This window comes from Callorhinchus milii, unplaced genomic scaffold (assembly GCF_018977255.1).
Source record: "Callorhinchus milii isolate IMCB2004 unplaced genomic scaffold, IMCB_Cmil_1.0 Scaffold2, whole genome shotgun sequence".
NCBI classification, from domain to species: Eukaryota; Metazoa; Chordata; class Chondrichthyes; order Chimaeriformes; family Callorhinchidae; genus Callorhinchus; species Callorhinchus milii.
In genome coordinates, this window is record NW_024704743.1 from 17,284,608 (window position 1) to 17,303,109 (window position 18,502).

Below are 18,502 nucleotides of genomic sequence, written 5' to 3' on the forward strand. Positions count from 1 at the left end.
TTATAAAAAAAGAATTTGCTTATTAATGCATCAAGAACTCTGTTGAGCTATTTTAAAGTCAAATCACAGAAAGCTTTTGTTATTGCCTTATTTGGTTTTCTTTTGCAAAAGTCTGTTGGTGGTGTTCAACAATTTATTAACAATAATATCTGCAATTGATATAATAAACCTTGCATTTGATAGCACACATTATCACATATTTGAGACGTCTCAAAGCAGTTCACAGAATATACAGTAAAGTGAATTAATTGTCCAACAATTAGAAAGCAGAGTGCCCCTCTCCTTCCAAAAAGAAAGTGCACAATTCATTCCAGACATGGAAATGTCCATGTGCAAGTGGCATACATACATATGTGGAACTTTCAGTATGGTTTGGATACTTTTAAGCACGCGTCAGATACATATGGCTGACCAAAACAAGAACCAGTCTTAAAATGACTAAACTCTAAAAGTCAAATCAGAATAATTTCTCCATATAAAGGATTATCAGTACGGGGAATTCACTCCCCAAGAGGCTGGGGAAGTAAATTAATCAATTAGGATGTTCAAAAGGGAGATGGGCAGTTGGTTTAGAACGAAGGGATAGGAGGGCAAATACAATTAAAATATCTGACATGATCTAATCAAGTGCATCAGACTCAAAATGGGCTGAATAGCTTCAGTTGCCGTTCTTCTAATTTCATAAAGAATAGCACAAGACATTTGAAAATTGGGAAAATAAACAATTGCAATTTTTTTTGTAAACATACCTTTTATTTTTAATAATTTGCATAGATATTCGCCACCCAACATCAGAGAATTCATGCTGCACATTAGTTCACACTTACATACACATTTTCCTTGCAGACATTTTTATTTATTTATGCATTTCCCATGCTGAAATTTTTTTTTGGAGGCACAGAAAAATTCCAAAGGTGATGATAATCCTTGCACTGGATCTTAACTCACTTCAAACCCAAAATGCATTAAAACCCTGGGATTTTTCAAAAAGAAAATTCTGTGGGCTGCATGTAGATTCCTTTCAGCCCACTCTTTCGCACACCTCAACTTCACCTGCCGGCTTTCAGTGGCCAGTGATATCGACTTTGGCTCAGTTTGAATCTGACCAGCAGAAGGCAGTTTTTTTTCATCCTCTGCTCGTGGGATTCAAATAATTACAATTCTAGCTCACTGGGCCGGATATCCCTTCCATCGGTGCATTGAGTGGAATGATATCTTTTAATAGCAATGGTCTATTGCTGTATAAGTGACAAAATTTAAGATAAATCAAAACCATAGCTGCCAAGAATCTCATCCATGCTTTCATGATGTCCAGGCTTGGTTATTCCAACACTTATTACACCGTTCTTCTCACCGGACTCCTGCAGCCCCTACCCTCGCTCGCTTCCACTGCTTTTGAGATATCTTCCCAATGCAAAAGGCGTTATATAAAAGTAGATTGTGGTTTTTGACACATGGAGGTTCCTACTTTCCCTGCAACCATTGCAAAAGAAGATAGCACATGCTTGTATTGCGAAAAAGATAGCACGTGCTTATATTGCGAAAACAGCAGGGGATGAAATATGGAAACTGAAAACCATCTACAATATTTACACACCCGTTGAGACAGATTAAATGCAAGTGCTTAATTGCAATTGCATATTAGATCCTGCGCACGAAGGCCAACGCACCTTTGGCAAATGTACTATAATTTTGGCAAACATATTCATGTTTAAAGAACTGAAATCCTTTAAAATGTTACATGTAAAAGCTATACAATTGTTTGAAAATGTATTTGGATAAAATTAATGTTTCCATCTAAACTTAACCAACAAATATTTAAAAAACCTAGCAAGATAATTCATTGTCCACCCTTTCTGTGAACAAGACATTTAAAAGATGCTTCTATTTCCAGTAAGCCACATTTCAACATTTTACAGGCGGTAAAGGGAAATAAAACAAATTAATAGCAGTGAAGCATCTTCATAAATTCTAAATAAAAAAGAGCACATCGTTCAATAAAAAAAGGTACATTTTCGGCCGAAAAAAGTAAATTTTTCAACTAGACTGAAAAGTGCAATTCTTTTGGATTTGTTTGATTTTCATGCAAATGCATGCAAAGTCCTCACTAGAAAATATGATACGAACACCAGAGATGGCAACAGATCCACTTGCCTATTTGATATATACATTAAAGCTGTTTCTGAAGTTTGAAACATGTGCTTTTCACATTAATGGAATGACTGCTGGTGGCCCAATTGATGCTTTAGGATATGGGTGTGTGCCAGCACTTCTCCACATACAAGTTCCGAATCATAATGGTCCATTTGGAAGATGCAATGTATCGAGGCAAAAAACAAGCTCAAAACTGGATGGATCAACCCGACGTGTAAGCAGTTAGATTCACATAGCATTGGCAGTGAGTTGGGAGCAGATTGGCTGCCCAACCAAATGTGTGGTCAAGCAATTATGCATAGTGTGGGCCCGAAAAGAGGAGAAAAACTTGATTTAAAGTAGCCAGAGAGAGAGAAAAAAATAAAAGGGAGAAATGCACGCCTCCAACATTCATTTCAATGATAACAACTTGACTGTTATTGAGCTTTTGTCTTGAAAACAGTGGCTCTGCCATCTGACATGGCCCTTAGAGATAAGTTACCTCAGCAGTTTCTAAATGTTTTAGAATGTAACTTATTAGAAACTTTTCATTAGTTGGCTCTTGGAGATAAAAATGGCCACCAGGACGTTTCTGAATGTAAAATTCCCCGCTTGTTAAATCGTTCCAGGCTGCAGGATCAAACAAAAAGAATCAATTTGAACTCTGTGGTCAAATAGTTGAATGTATATGACATTCAAAGGCTGGAAACAAGTGGTATACAAAGTCAGTTAAGGTCTATCAAACATTTCCTCTAAAGTCTCTCCACTAAGCAATATGTATTGTAGAATAATACAAGTCTTTGTCTGGATACCATTGTAATGATGTAGCACTGTACTATTCCAGATTGACAGTATTGAACATCCAAACTACTGAATGTCAATATGAAAATCAAGTTGACACAAATGCTAGTTCTCACCTGAAACATCAACATAAGGTACAATTGATCAATGGCCTGGGTAACCCCTTCCTTTAATCACCTCGTCCATTACACAGGAAAGTGTCTGACCTCCACTTGGCATTTCCTTTTGTCAGCACAGCTTATATCAGGAACAAAAACAGAAGTCGCTGGAAACACTCAGCAGGTCAGGCAGCTTCTATGGAAGGTTTCAATTTCAAGGTTTCGGGTCCACGACCCTTCGTCAGAACTGTTCTGAAGAAGGATCGTGGACCCGAAATGTTGACTCACTTTCCTTTCTCCATAGAAGCTGCCTGATCTGCTGAGTGTTCCCAGCGACTTCTGTTTTTGTTTCAGTTTTCCAGCATCTGCAGTATTTTGCATTTTGTTAGATCAGGAACTGATCCTAAACTTGATTTGACCCTATCACATTTCCAATGAAATATTTATGACATCATGATGCAGTGTCTTGTACAGTATAAACATAATCCCAGTTATAAATTGGCAATCAAGTTAAAATAGGGGTTATATTATACTGTACAAATAGCTTACATAAGTTAAGATAAGATTACAATATAGCAGTAGCTGAGTAAAACCAACACAAACATTTTTATCAGATTGACATTTAAGTATTTGAACTGCAACATTCTTTAACATGTCTAAGTACTAACAAGCGGAACCAGAGTTATGCAACATAAAATACCTTCCGCATTCCCCAATCAATTCCCGATCCAAGTTGTGCTGTCGTAGGGAATTGCCAATTGGAGGTCAGGTCATTCCCTATATGATGGAACTGAAAAGGTACTATAGTCCACTGCATACGTCATTTGAGAAGTGTCAAAAATTACAGGCAGTGTGAAATAGCACATTTCTACAGGTGTAGTGCTCTGAGTATCTGAGCAGGCTCCAGTGCAGTCCTGTTATATTGCACTAGTTGGGGGTCCATAAAATCACTAACACTATAAGAGCACTTAGCACCACAAAAAGTGACATCAGCTGCAATGTGACCCAGAAGTCAATCATTGTGTCTTCCCTGTACCAGCTGGTGTTTCATGTTTCTGTACCGATGAGATGAAGCAACAATGGAGCAGGGATATTTTGGGTGAGTTCACATATATATATATATACTACGAAAATAATCCTTGCATTTGATTATAGAACCTTATCACGTGATTGGGATGTCTCAAAGTGTTCCACATAATATACAGTATTGACTATGTATTTTGTGGACAAAATGATAATGTTAATGCAGTTAAACAACAAGCAAACCCACATTCTTTGTTAGGCTTTTTTTTTAAAAACAAAAAAAAGCGGGGTTTCACTATATTAATGTTTGTTACTGCCATTTGGTTTCATCTCATGAAAAAGAAAATCACCTGGCAATAAAGAACCAAGCATACCTTAGTGCCATCGATTCCCATTATTGACTCAAGAGTGAGTAGGCAACATTGAAAAGCAAATGCTTTACTTGTAAGCACAACAATCAATTATTCATAAAGGAACAGGTTTAAGTTTGTACACTGGAAAATAGTTGAAATTGTTCTCACCTTTCAGATCATGTGGTACATCATCTTCTCCATCAAAGGTGGTGATGGGACAAGAGAAGACAAACTCCTCTTGCTTGTCATAGCTTAAAACAAACAAAACAGTCAACATTGCTCCAAGTCCAGGTATGCAACAATATGGCCTTGGCCTAGCTCAGTTGGTAATACTCGTACTCTGGGTATGTGCTGCAATGTTGGATGTCAACAACAACAACTTGGATTTATATAGCACCCTCCACGCCGGACGGCGTCTCACAGTGCTTCACAGTAATGGATCCCGGGGCCGAGCCGGGGGGATGGGGAGGAAGGTGACCAAAGGCGCAGTCGAAAAGAAAGGTCTTCAGCCAAGACCTGAAAATAGGAAGGGAGGGAGCAAGGCGAAGGGAGTGAGGAAGGGAGTTCCAGAGCCTCGGGGCGTAGTGGCTGAAGGCAGGGCCGCCGAGGGTCATGAAAGACGCTCTATAAATGTAATTTGTTATTGGTGTTGTTTGGATTAGACGTTAAACCGAGGTTCCGTCTGCCTGTCAGGTGGATGTTAAAGATCCCGCGGCACCCGTTCAAAAAAGGGAGATTTTTCCTGCTGTCAGTCCGCCAGATAAGTGTTTATTCTCTTCCTTGTTATTCGTGAGACAAATTGACTGGTGCTTGCACCTACAAAATACAGTAATTACACCTTATAATAAATCCTATGATGTGTTTTGAGATGTTTTCCTGACATGAAAGGCACTAGATCAAAAGCAGCGTATTTTTTATTTTTTTTATAAATGAAAGTTTAGCAGTGGTGTTCTGGAAGGATGGGATCAGACGAGCACAAGGGAATTCTTCATCTGAACCTCTCTTGTGATCTTGTATCTCAAGAGAAACAACCAAATCACACATAATGTAGAAAATGGGAAAGATCGCAGGGCCTGCCTGTTTTACATTCTAATAATCATTGTGCAGATTTACCTGGTGCATTCCAAAAGTCGGAGATCTGCTTTTAAAACTGGGACGAATAGGTTTGCCAATGCTTTATTTGCAAGAATCTCTATCGGTGTACCACCAATAGAGGCCATCCATTTCAAGAACTCGTCGTCTGGCAACTCAGACCACCGCTGGCTGTTTCGACGTGTCTTGGACTAAATGGATCGATGATAGGAGATGAAACAATTACTCAAAGCCCACTCAACAATCAATCTTAGCAAAAACAAGGGCTAAATGTAGGGTGAAGCTCCTTTCCATTTTTGCCCTAAAAATCTTAAACTCAGTAGTTACTGGGTATCGGGTGATGTCTGGCCAAATTGATTGTTACAGTGACCCCAGAGAAGGTTTTCAACTGATCAATTTGCTTTGGATTCAACCCAAATTCCAAAGGTGAAGAGACAGTATTCTCATTGCTCAGTCCACTCAGTTAGTAATCAGCACAATTGCGCAAAAGTAATGAATCTGATAAATAAATATAAAAAGTAAATTTAAAAAAGCAGAAGATACTATTAATGAACACTCCAGTTAATCCAAACTTATTTTTGTCTTGTTCCAAGTGGTAAAATTGAGTTGAAAAAATGCTAGTTTGGAAAATGGCAACACAAACAGTGCCTCGGGACATAAAGTGCCTCTCTTCCAGCAAACCACATGCACCTTATGTTAACTCTAACCTTTTCTTTGTTTTTTTAACCACGATTGAGTGAGCCAAAAAATACTCAACCTTTACCCAATGCCTACTGTTGACCTGGAACTCCTAATAGAGTAAATCAGTGGCACAAACCTGCATGCCACTAGTGGAGTCCTGTAGCTTTGCAAGCTTTGCAAGCGAGAGACCTGAGTTCAATTCCAGGCAGAGGGCGAAACCTTAGGCAAGTTTCCTTACTCCACACAGAGCCTAATAATAATCCCTCCAAAACCAAAAACAATAATAAATTGGTCATTTTCATCTACGACTGTTTGTGGGACATTGCTGTGCGCAATTGGTTGCCGCGTTCACCCACAAATATACAGTCAATTCACTTTACAGTGTGTTCTGTGAAGCGCTTTGGGACGTCCTCCTGACGTGAAAAGCGCTATATCAAATGCAAGGATTATTATTATTATTATGCTAACACTCCAATATTTTGTGCCACTGGATTCGCGTTTTGTAATTAGACTTGCTGGTTTCCAGTTTTATACCATTAAAAATTGATATTTGTCAGTTTTTCCAATTTTCTCCAAGTCGAGGAGAATTAATTCTCATTGTTAAACTTTTTCCTAACACAAATCCTTTGAAAGAAATGATGCAAAGTTAAAAAAAANTTCTTACTTACATGTGGTGCTGAAACACCAGATACAAAGAGATGCACTGGCTCCAAGCCATACTTTTGTTTTATGTATAGCGCTGTAGCAAAACAAAGAATTCCTCCAAGACTGTAGGAAACAAAATTTAGTTTAGTTTTTTTTTAAGTAATTCCTTTTTCCATTTTCATAGAATCATCAAAAAGAGCATTCAAAAGGAAAGTGGAACAGGCTGAACTTTGATACCAGATTCATAGGAAATCATTGGCTAATAGCCACCTAGTGCTGTCAAAAAACCTGGGTAGTTCTTCTTCCACTGATGGGAATGAATTTGTGGATATCATTGTCAACTAACAGGAACTCTGCTCCCAAAGAGGCATATCAACCTCCGGAGTTAAAGAATTCCGTTATAAATCAAGATATATTATTGTTATTTACAAAATATCACATTAATAACTAAAATAATATGCATTCATGTATAATACATTCATCTAGTATACCAAAAACGAGCAATAACACACTATAATAATGCTATAAATAAAAATGTACCTTTACATAAATACTTGAATAAAGAGGCAATTAAAGGAATGGGAAGATGATTCAGATATTTATAGTCATTGACATTAGCTAAACTGTAGACTTCGATTACCATGGCATTACAAGTCTGCTGTATTCACGAAGAATATTTTTCTGCCCTTCTTTAGATAAATATTTTGACCAGCACTGCAGCAGCTAAGAAATGATTGAATGTTATGACACGGAACACTAAGCATTAAAACTGTGATTTGGATTTTTTTTAAGATCAGTCAATGGTAATTCAATCTGATGGTAACAATCAACAAGAACCTCTACTTAACAAATAGGGCCTTAATGCTCTAGTTTTTGTAAAAAAAATTAAAACAAATCTGAATTTTTTCCCCATACTATAAAATGTTTGACTCATTTTAATATTTGACAGGTCAGGTTCTGCAAAATCCAGCAGCAATAAAGTGTTACAGGTCACTGCAGTTGACACACATTTGAACCTCCAGAAAGGTGATGGAGTGCAGGGGGGAAGAGAGGGCTAAATTATGTTCAGGAGTGGGAACTCTAGCTAATATTCTGGCTGCTAACCCAAGGTGCTGAGGCAAATTGTAGCACCTCTTGTGTAGCACCTTCCCAACTGAGATCAGCAAACAACACAAAACTGAACTGAACCTGGGTGTTCCTAGACTGTATGATTCAGCTACTTACCGGATAAATTCAATGAACTGTCAGAGGAGTGATAAATTTAGCACAGGGCAAACAGTGTTGTATAAATCTGAAGATGGTTATGTCTTCCAGAAATGCACACTAAAGCAGAAATATCATAAACCACTAGGTTGAAAAGTACACGTTTAAAGCCAACAGTGGAAATTACATTTTCCGTAACACTCAAAAGGCAATTTGCGTTGAATGAAATGTTATGATAATGATGCTTTCCCCAAATGAAACTGCAGCATTTACTGCTAGTGGTGATAAATTAAACTTAGCAGCAAAACTAATTTTACTGTGAACAAATTAATATTTTAAAAAAAACTATTTGCTGCCTGATTTTCCTCACACAATACTTCAATGACTAATATATATTATAATATATACCTAATAGTACAATACTTATGTTTTGTTTGTTAAAATACATTTGTCATTATATTAAACAGCCTCAAAGCTTTCCTCAGATAAAGTAAAATTAATGCCACAATATCTTCAGCCCAATGAGTAGACACCATCTTAATTCAACATTCCTTTACTCCAAGGAAAAGGATAAAACTTGCTGGATGTAGACATAACCACCAGAAGTAAACTAATTATCAGCCAAAATGATGAAAAGCTAATGTTAAGAGCTGAATTTGGGTTGTGCAGGCCCTACAAAAGCCCACATCTTCTTTATTATTATTGTCCATACCTGTGACCAAAAAATGCAAAGGGTTTCTCTTTCAGTTTGGGCAGCAAGGCGATGGAGAGTTCATCAAGGAGCTGGAAAAGGTTCTGTGCAAAAGGCTCCTTAGCACGGGTCTCTCTCCCAGCGAGTCTAATAGAATAAACTGAGATTCAAAGAGGATGAGAATTTGATTCAGCACTTCTTCAGATTGTAGCGTGTTAGTACTGTAATGTTAGCACTCCAGAATTAAACCTACATCAAGTTACTGGAGTCCCGTAGTGTATTCGTTAGAGCACTCGCCTCGCAAATGAGAGGACTGGGTTCAATTCCTGGGCAGGGCAAAAAGGCTAGGCAAGTTTCCTTACTTCACATGCCTCCATTTACCTAGCGGTACGTAGGAACATGGTTGTTTGTCAATTGACAGATCGCTTTTTGGGGGGATTTTGCAATCCATGACTATTTGTGGAACAATACTGTGCGCAGTTGGCTTCTGTGTTTCATCCACACAACACAACAACAAAATTGCATTTGTATAGCACCTTTCACTTTGGGAGGACGTCCCAAGGCAGTGAATTCACAGAAAATATACATTAAAAATCTGGCTTATTTATAGAGCGTCTTTCACATTGGGAGGATGTCCCAAAGCGCTGAACAATCAGATGTCGGGGCCCAAGCCTGGGGGATGGGTGGTGGAGGGATGAGGGAAGGCAGAGAGGTGTGAGGGAGACCAAAAGCATTGAGACCGGCCTTGAAGAATACAAGGGAGGAAGCGAGGTGAAGGGACCCTGGGATGGAGTTCCAGTGTGGGGGGGGCAGAGAGGCTGAAAGTAGGTAGGGTCGGCGGGAGACATGGAGCAGGCTGGAGCCTGATGAGCGGAGGGAGCGGGAAGATTCGTAGGGAGACAGCAAGTCAGAGAGGTAGCAGGGGGCAAGGCCACGGATGGCCTTAAAGATGAGGACGAGGATCTTGAATTCGATCCTCTGGGGGATGGGGAGCCAGTGGAGTCGGGTGAGGGTGGGAGTGATGGGTGGGGTCGCAGAGCCTGGTGCGTGAGAGTACACGAGCTGCAGAGTTTTGGATGATCTGCAGCTTGTGAAGGGAAGAGTTCAGAAGGCCGATGAGGAGAAAGTTCCTGTAATCAAGCCTTGAGGTGAGGGTTTCGGCAGCTTGAGGGGTGAGGCAATGGCGGAGTCTGGCAATAGTCAGACAATATACAGTCAATTCACTTTACAGTATATTCTGTGGAGTGCTTTCAGATGCCTCAAAGATGTGATAAGGGCTATATCAAATGCAAGGATGATCATTATTATTCGGCCCATCATGTTTGTACCCGCTCCCTCAAGAGCAATCCTTTCAGTTCCACTTACCTGCCACTTACCTATACCACTGTAACCACTTTTTTTTTTAAGACTGGCTGTCTAGTTACCTTTTGAAGGTTAATACAGATTGTGCTTACCACTCCCGGGAGGGCATTCCATTTGCCAACTATTCTGTATGAAAAAGAGTATCCTCATCTCTCCATTTACATTTGCTAACTAGTTTAAATTGATGCCCTGTCAAATTCTGTGAGACCTGATGTGAAGGTGCTAAATAAATGTAAATCGTTGTTATAGATTTATTTTAAAAGTAAATATACATTTCATTAGAAGCAAATCTTTAACTCCCAAATTTCATGATTTTGACACTTTGGTTAATTTGTAGTTCTTGAACCATGTTTAATTCGAAAATATGAAAACATTCCAGAAATAATAATAATAATCCTTGCATTTGATATAGCGGCTTATCACGTCTTTGAGACATCTCAAAGCGCTTCACAGAAAATACTGTCAATTTTGTGAACATGTACTGAGTGGTGACTAAAAAAAATTAAGGATTACCCCCAGAAAAGCAATCTGCCAATCAATTACCTTTAGGTAAACAGAGGCCTGTGGAGTAAAGAAACTTGTCTAAAATTTCACCTGTCCGGGAATCGAACCCAGGTTCTTGTTTGTGAGGCAAGTGCTCTCTCCACTAAGCTACAGGACTCCACCTGTAGTGTCTGAAATCTGCTGGTGTGCCCATATCATTACTTGTGATGGTTTCATAAAATTTCCATTGATTTACATAAACTGTACAGCCCAGAAACAGCCATTTGGCCTAATTAGTCCGGTCCGGCGTTTATAATCCACAAGTTTCCACTGACTCCTTACTCCCACCCTTACCCTTCTGTTACCTTCTTCTTGTATATTTTATTGATGTCGCCTGATTGCTGAGTAATCCGATCCTTAATTTACTAAATATGACACAATGTAACTTCAAAATAACAGCTTGTAAACACCATCTTTTTTATCGTGAACGAATCATGTCCGTCAATGTACATGTGAATGTGTGATTAAGTTGTTCATATGAAAATAAGAAATGCTGTAAAATCGTTCATTATCTCTGGGAATTTGTCAATTTAGCTATATTCATGCACTCAAATATGTGCAAGATTTCTAGGGAAACAATGTAAGATTTTATAGTAACCACGTCAAAAGGGACCTTTGGATCCTTTGAAACAAAGTTTGTAATACTTATATTTGGACAGGGTAGAGTTAATAATAAAAACTTGCATTTGGTATTGGGCCTTTCACGTCAGGAAGACATCCTAAAGCACTTTTATATAGTATCTATTTTAAAGTGGAGTGACTGTGTGTTTTGTGGATGAACATGGCAGCTAAGTTACGCACAGCAATGTCCCACATGCAGCAATGAAATGAATGATCATTTTTATTTGGGGGTTTGTTGGGCGGGATACTGGCAGAAATTCCTTTCTCTTTTCAAATAGTGCTATGTGATTTTTAAAATCCACCTGAACAGGCAGATGGAGCCTCAGTTTTAATGTCTCATCTGAAGGCGAGAACCTCCACCAATGCAGCACACCCCCGGCACTGCACTCGAATGTCAGCTCGACTATATGAGTTCCAGTTCCAAATCCTAAAGTGGGGCTTGAACCCACAAACTTCTGATTCAGAGCTATACGAATGCAAACAGAATAATACACAAAGTTAGAGATATAGAAAGTTATAGAAATAGACAGAAAATTTGATGTTAAAGAAAAAGAAAAAGAAAAAGAGAAAGCAAGGTAGAGAAAGATAAGGGCCGGCAAGATATGTTACTAAAGTGACAGTATAACTCCTGATGCAGTACGTTTTTGTTTAGCATATGTATTTTGAGTAATGTCCAATTATCCATTCTGGCTGGTTATCCACATTGGGGCCTTTGACAAAATGTTGCATGGCTGAATAGATACAACAGAGCAACATTGCCTCATTACAGAGAATGTGAAAAAATAATTTCTTGCATTTGGTATAGCTCCTTATCACATCACAGAAATGTCTCAAAGCACTTCAAAGAAATGTGACCATGAAGTGTAGTGACTGTATTTATAGGTGAATGTGACAGATAATTTACGTCCTGCTTGCCCCTCATCCCCTCCATCATCGGCAGCTGTACTTTCAGCCACTAAACACAAAGAGCGCTATAAAAAATGCAAATTGTTGTTATTCCCTTTTTGGACAATGCTATATGATCTTTAATGCCCACTCAATTTAAGCAAAAGTCCTAATAGATAGGCTGGTTCTAGCTGGACAAGCAGCGGGAATCTTGCCAGACAGTGCTTTCAATGGCAAGCTATGCAGTTTCAGCTGGTTAAATTCCAGTAGTACCCCACTCTGGGATTCTCAGATTTGGCTCTTGCCAACTTGCTCCGAATATACTCTGGAATTAGGTAAGTAGGGTGTGTCCCTCTGAAGAGAACTTGCATTCCATTCCAGACACAAAAAACTCCATGTGCAGGTGGCATACATGGACTTCTCAGTTGGGTTTGGATACTCTTTAAGCATGGTGATGTGTTTCTGCATGTGACAGACACCTAGCTGACCAAACAAAATCAGTCTGTTAGAGAGCAAGCAAATTGCTGGTGTGTATAGCAATGCAAACGTAAACACAGACAAGAGAATATCATGGTACACCATACAATTTTTGGCCATCCCTGAGAGACAGAGATGTATGGCACAATCCAAAATTGTGACAAGGCCATTCCCAATTAGTGCAGATAACTGTCTCTCTTCTGTATCAAAAGATACAAACCTTGGAGGGCATCCAGCAATGATTCATAGTATTAGTGTGAGGAGTGAAAAGGTTTAGTGATGATGAGAAATTGGGTAAACTTGGATTATATTTCCCTGAGCTAAACCATAAATGCAGAATCGATTGGGATTTTTGAACAGGAGGTAAATAGAAATTAGGGTATTAAAGAATGCCCAGAAAATTGGAATAAAATTGCCATGATTGCCAAAATGATAGAAACAACTTACTCCTGTTCCTATGAAGCAAAAATTCATGGCACTATGACACTCCCATAGCACTATTCAGAAAGAAGGATTCCTCCCTTTTCGCCTCCCCGACTCCACTGACTCCCCGTTTATAAAAGGATCGATTTCAAGATCCTTACTCTTATGTACAAATCCCTTCATGCCACAGCATCATCCTACCTCACTTCTGACCTGTTGGTAAGGCTTTTAATCAGCTAAAATCTCTCTGAGCTGTTTGTACCCCCACTCCTTTGCTCACCCATTTGCTCAGCTAACAGTGCACTCCTGACCCCCTTTTTGCCATCATTGGTGGTCGTGCCTTCAGCCACTACACCCCTAACTCTAGAACTTCCTTTTCTCAGCATTCAACCCTACTACATCTCAGTGCTCTGAGATGCTATCCTGCATGAGGGGAGTTTCCAGGGTGAAACAAAAGTCCTTACTCATAAGTCTACATAAGACATTCAAACTGCATGTCATGTAGATGTTGAAACGCTTTGAGACATCCTCCCGACGTGAAAGACTCTATATCAAATGCAAGGATTATTATTATTATTATTATACATATCAACTCTGTCCCAAAATGATGAAAGACATCTCCTGTAATAGCTGCACATGCTCTACCAATATTGTCTTTTTTTGAAAAAATAATTAATAATTTAAAACTCTTGTGAGCAACGACTTCTAATTCACCCCGTATAAATGCAAGTTGTTGTTTCATCCGCTATCTTGGGTAACAATCACTCAGGTAAAATTAGTCATTAAGTTCATGGCTATTTGTGGGACATTGCTATGTGCAATTTGGCTACCACATTCACCTGAAAAAATACACAATCATTGCACTCTACAGAAAAATCCTGTTAAATCCTCTGTCTTCCAAGCATGAAAGGTACTATATCAAATGCAAGGATTATTATGATTGCTATTATTATTATTATTGTCAACACGCACATTTGTTTTATTAGGACGTATTTGTTTTTTTTCCAAATGTTTTTACTGTCTGATACTTGTGTCTTCCAAGTAAGTCACACAACCAGCTGATCAAATTATACCAAAGGCTCCAGGAATGTTAAGGAATACTGCGCTAATGTGGCTTAGCATGGAGAGAATAACTGAATTCATGAGACTTAAGAGCATAATAAGTCAATTGATTTGTTCTGACAGCTACCCTGTGAGTAAAGCATCAACTTGTGACTTGACAGGTTACAACATTTTCTCAACACCTATTATTTCTACTGACTTTGATATGTTGTAGTGCTGAGAGCAACTGTGAAACAAAAATTACACACAAGTCCATATTACCTTCCACTGCATTACTGAAATGTTTCCCCCACTGGGCATAATGCATAGATCCACCTCCAGCCCAGGGAAAGCAGACAAGTCTGTACAGAGCTTCGGGTTTTCTGTACATGCAGTTCACTACTTTTTCCATTTCTGTAACGTAAGTGGCAAATCAATAGTCTTTTTCAAAAAAAAGCGCAGATTTTTTTAAAAAAAAAACCACAAATCCATTCGAGTTCTGAGGAAGGTGGGAGACGAATTGCGGCGCTGCAACACTGTCAAACTCACAACGAGCAACTACTGCAAATTCAAATCTAGGCCAGAGAAAAAAAACCCTCTCTGATGGTGGGAATCAAAAATAAAACAGCTGTGCACTTCACTACAGTACTCCCCCAGTACTGTGCTCACACACCACACACACACACACACTTGCAATTATTGTGAGTGACCCTTAGAAATGGCACTAATTAACCACAGCAGCTCACAGCACTGTTATACATATTCACACCCTTAACACAGTGGTCATTTGTGGCCACACTGTGCAGGACAAGTGGCACAGCCTGGAGCCCCCTCACCACCACCATCTCACCACCCTCTCCCTCACCACTACCTCACCCACCCTCTCCCTCACCACCACCACCACCTCACCACCCTCTCCCTCACCACTACCTCACCCACCCTCTCCCTCACCACCACCACCACCTCACCCACCCTCTCCCTCACCACCACCACCACCTCATCCCCTCCCTCACCACCTCACCCCCTCCCTCACCACCACCACCACCTCATCCCCTCCCACCACCACCTCACCCACCCTCTCCCTCACCACCACCACCACCTCACCCCCTCCCACCACCACCTCACCCACCCCTCCCTCACCACCACCACCTCACCCCCTCCCACCACCACCTCACCACCCTCTCCCTCACCACCACCTCATCCCCTCCCACCACCACCTCACCCTCACCCTCTCCACCACCTCACCCCCTCCCACCACCACCTCACCTCACCCTCTCCCTCACCACCACCACCTCACCCTCTCCCTCATCACCACCACCTCACCCCTCCCACCACCACCACCTCACCCCTCCCACCACCACCTCACCCTCTCCCTCACCACCACCTCACCCCCTCCCTCACCACCACCTCACCCCCTCCCTCACCACCACCACCACCTCACCCACCCCCTCCCTCACCACCACCACCCCACCCTCTCCCTCACCACCACCACCTCACCCCCTCCCTCACCACCACCACCACCTCACCCACCCCCTCCCTCACCACCACCACCCACCCTCTCCTCACCACCACCACCTCACCCTCTCCCTCACCACCACCACCTCATCCCCTCCCTCACCACCTCACCCCTCCCACCACCACCACCTCACCCCCTCCCTCACCACCTCACCCCCCCTCCCTCACCACCACCACCACCTCACCCCCTCCCACCACCACCTCACCTCACCCTCTCCTCACCACCACCACCTCACCCCCTCCCACCACCACCTCACCTCACCCTCTCCCTCACCACCACCACCTCACCCCCTCCCACCACCACCTCACCCTCTCCCTCACCACCACCACCTCACCCCTCCCACCACCACCTCACCCTCACCCTCACCACCACCTAACCCCCTCCCACCACCACCTCACCTCACCCTCACCACCTCACCCTCTCCCTCACCACCACCACCTCAGCCCCTCACCACCACCACCACCTCAGCCCCTCACCACCACCACCACCTCAGCCCCTCACCACCACCACCACCTCACCCCCTCACCACCACCTCACCCCCTCCCACCACCACCTCACCCTCTCCATCACCAGCACCTCACCCCCTCCCACCACCACCTCACCCCCTCCCACCACCACCTCACCCCCTCCCTCACCACCACCACCTCACCCCTTCCCTCACCACCACCACCACCTCACCCTCTCCCTCACCACCACCACTCACCCCCTCCCTCACCACCACCACCTCACCCCCTCCCTCACCACCACCACCACCTCACCCCTCCCTCACCACCACCACCACCTCACCCTCTCCCTCACCACCACCACCTCACCCCCTCCCACCACCACCTCACCCCTCCCTCACCACCACCACCTCACCCCCTCCCACCACCACCTCACCCCTCCCTCACCACCACCACCTCACCCCCTCCCTCACCACCACCACCACCTCACCCCCTCCCTCACCACCACCACCACCTCACCCCCTCCCTCACCACCACCTCACCCCTCCCTCACCACCACCTCACCCCCTCCCTCACCACCACCTCACCCCCTCCCTCACCACCACCACCTCACCCCCTCCCTCACCACTACCACCACCTCACCCTCTCCCTCACCACCACCACCACCTCACCCACCCCCTCACCACCACCACCACCTCACCCCTCCCTCACCACTACCACCACCTCACCCTCTCCCTCACCACCACCACCACCTCACCCTCTCCCTCACCACCACCACCACCTCACCCCCTCACCACCACCACCACCTCACCCCCTCCCTCACCACCACCTCACCCCCTCCCACCACCACCACCACCACCTCACCCTCTCCCTCACCACCACCACCTCACCCCTCCCTCACCACCTCACCCCCTCCCACCACCACCTCACCCACCCCTCCCTCACCCCTCCCTCACCACCACCTCACCCCCTCCCACCACCACCTCACCCCCTCCCTCACCACCTCACCCCCTCCCACCACCACCTCACCCCCTCCCTCATCACCACCACCACCTCACCCCCTCCCTCACCCCTCCCTCACCACCACCTCACCCCTCCCTCACCACCTCACCCTCTCCCTCACCACCACCACCACCTCACCCACCCCTCCCTCACCCCTCCCTCACCACCTCACCCACACCCTCACCACCTCACCCTCTCCCACCACCACCACCTCACCCCCTCCCACCACCACCTCACCCCCTCCCTCACCACCACCTCACCCTCTCCCTCACCACCACCTCACCCCTCCCACCACCACCACCTCACCCCCTCCCTCACCACCAACCTCACCACCTCCCTCACCACCTCACCACCTCCCTCACCACCTCACCCCTCCACCACCACCTCACCCACCCCTCCCACCACCCACCTCACCCCACCACCACCTCACCCACCCCTCACCACCACCACCTCACCCCCTCCCTCACCACCACCACCACCTCACCCCTCCCTCACCACCACCACCACCTCACCCTCCCCACCCCTCCCTCACCACCACCACCACCTCACCCACACCCTCTCCCTCACCACCACCACCACCTCACCTCACCCTCTCCCTCACCACCACCACCTCACCCCCTCCCACCACCACCTCACCTCACCCTCACCACCACCACCTCACCCCTCCCCTCCCCCCCTCGCGAGGCTGTGGCAATGCAAAGCGCCCGTTTAACCGAACGAACGCGACAGCCGAGAATCACCGCCACTGCGATCGGCCGCGGGTTTAATGGTTGTGCAGTTGAGGGAGTGAGTGAGTGAGGGAGTGAGGAGGGACTGACCTGGGACTGACTTCACTGCCGCTCCTCACCTGCCTCACTCCGGGCTCTTTCCAGCCTCAGGTCTCCAGCACATGCGCGTCCCAGACTCCAGGCAGAGAGAGAGAGGGAGGGAGGGAGTGAGGGGGGAATGAGGGAGAGGGAGGGAGGGAGGGAGTGAGGAGGGAATGAGGGAGAGGGAGAGGGAGGGAGTGAGACGGAGGGAATGAGGGAGAGGGAGGGAGAGGGAGTGAGTGAGAGAGAGGGAGTGAGTGAGAGAGAGGGAAGGAGAGTGAGGGAGGGAGAGTGAGTGGGAGGGAGGGAGGGAGAGTGAGTGAGTGGGAGGGAGGGAGTGAGGGGGAGTGAGTGAGAGGGAGAGGGAGGGAGAGTGAGTGAGTGGGAGGGAGAGGGAGGGAGAGTGAGTGAGTGGGAGTGGGAGGGAAGGAGGGAGAGTGAGTGAGTGAGGGAGGGAGGGAGGGAGGGAGTGAGAGAGAGAGGGAGGGAGAGTGAGGGAGGGAGAGTGAGTGAGAGGGAGCGAGGGAGTGGAGGGAGTGAGTGAGTGGGAGGGAGGGAGAGTGAGTGAGTTGGAGTGAGGGAGAGGGAGGGAGTGAGAGTGAGTGGGAGGGAGGGAGTGGGAGTGAGTGAGTGAGAGGGAGTGGGAGGGAGGGAGGGAGA

At 44.4% G+C, this 18,502-nt stretch overlaps 1 protein-coding gene across 2 annotated transcripts; it reads right to left on the reverse strand.

The window, feature by feature from the left end:
- Positions 1–731: 731 nt before the first annotated feature.
- olah (oleoyl-ACP hydrolase) lies at positions 732–17,967 on the reverse strand. 2 transcript variants are annotated; one of them, XM_042332351.1, is made up of 7 exons: positions 17,852–17,967; positions 14,355–14,486; positions 8,742–8,880; positions 6,850–6,949; positions 5,522–5,691; positions 4,577–4,659; positions 732–2,763 (listed from the first exon to the last, which is right to left on the reverse strand). In XM_042332351.1, exons 2-7 carry the CDS (start codon positions 14,482–14,484, stop codon positions 2,621–2,623), a joined length of 765 nt encoding a protein of 254 aa, XP_042188285.1. In that variant the 5' UTR covers positions 14,485–14,486; positions 17,852–17,967; the 3' UTR covers positions 732–2,620. The 2 variants fall into 2 exon arrangements, with proteins under 2 accessions (XP_042188285.1, XP_042188286.1); XM_042332352.1 differs by having other exon boundaries at positions 17,881–17,952.
- Between the last annotated feature and the right edge of the window lie 535 nt (positions 17,968–18,502).

What these genes read in the sequence shown, in the direction of transcription:
- olah (XM_042332351.1), bottom strand. Translation starts at nt 14,484, where the DNA reads ATGGAAAAAGTAGTGAACTGCATGTACAGAAAACCCGAAGCTCTGTAC. An exon ending in TTTGCATTTTTTGGTCACAG is followed by an intron (nt 6,950 to 8,741) that starts GTATGGACAATA and finishes TGTTTCCTACAG; the next exon opens with TCTTGGAGGAATTCTTTGTT. An exon ending in TGTACCACATGATCTGAAAG is followed by an intron (nt 2,764 to 4,576) that starts GTGAGAACAATT and finishes TTGATCCTGCAG; the next exon opens with CCTGGAACGATTTAACAAGC.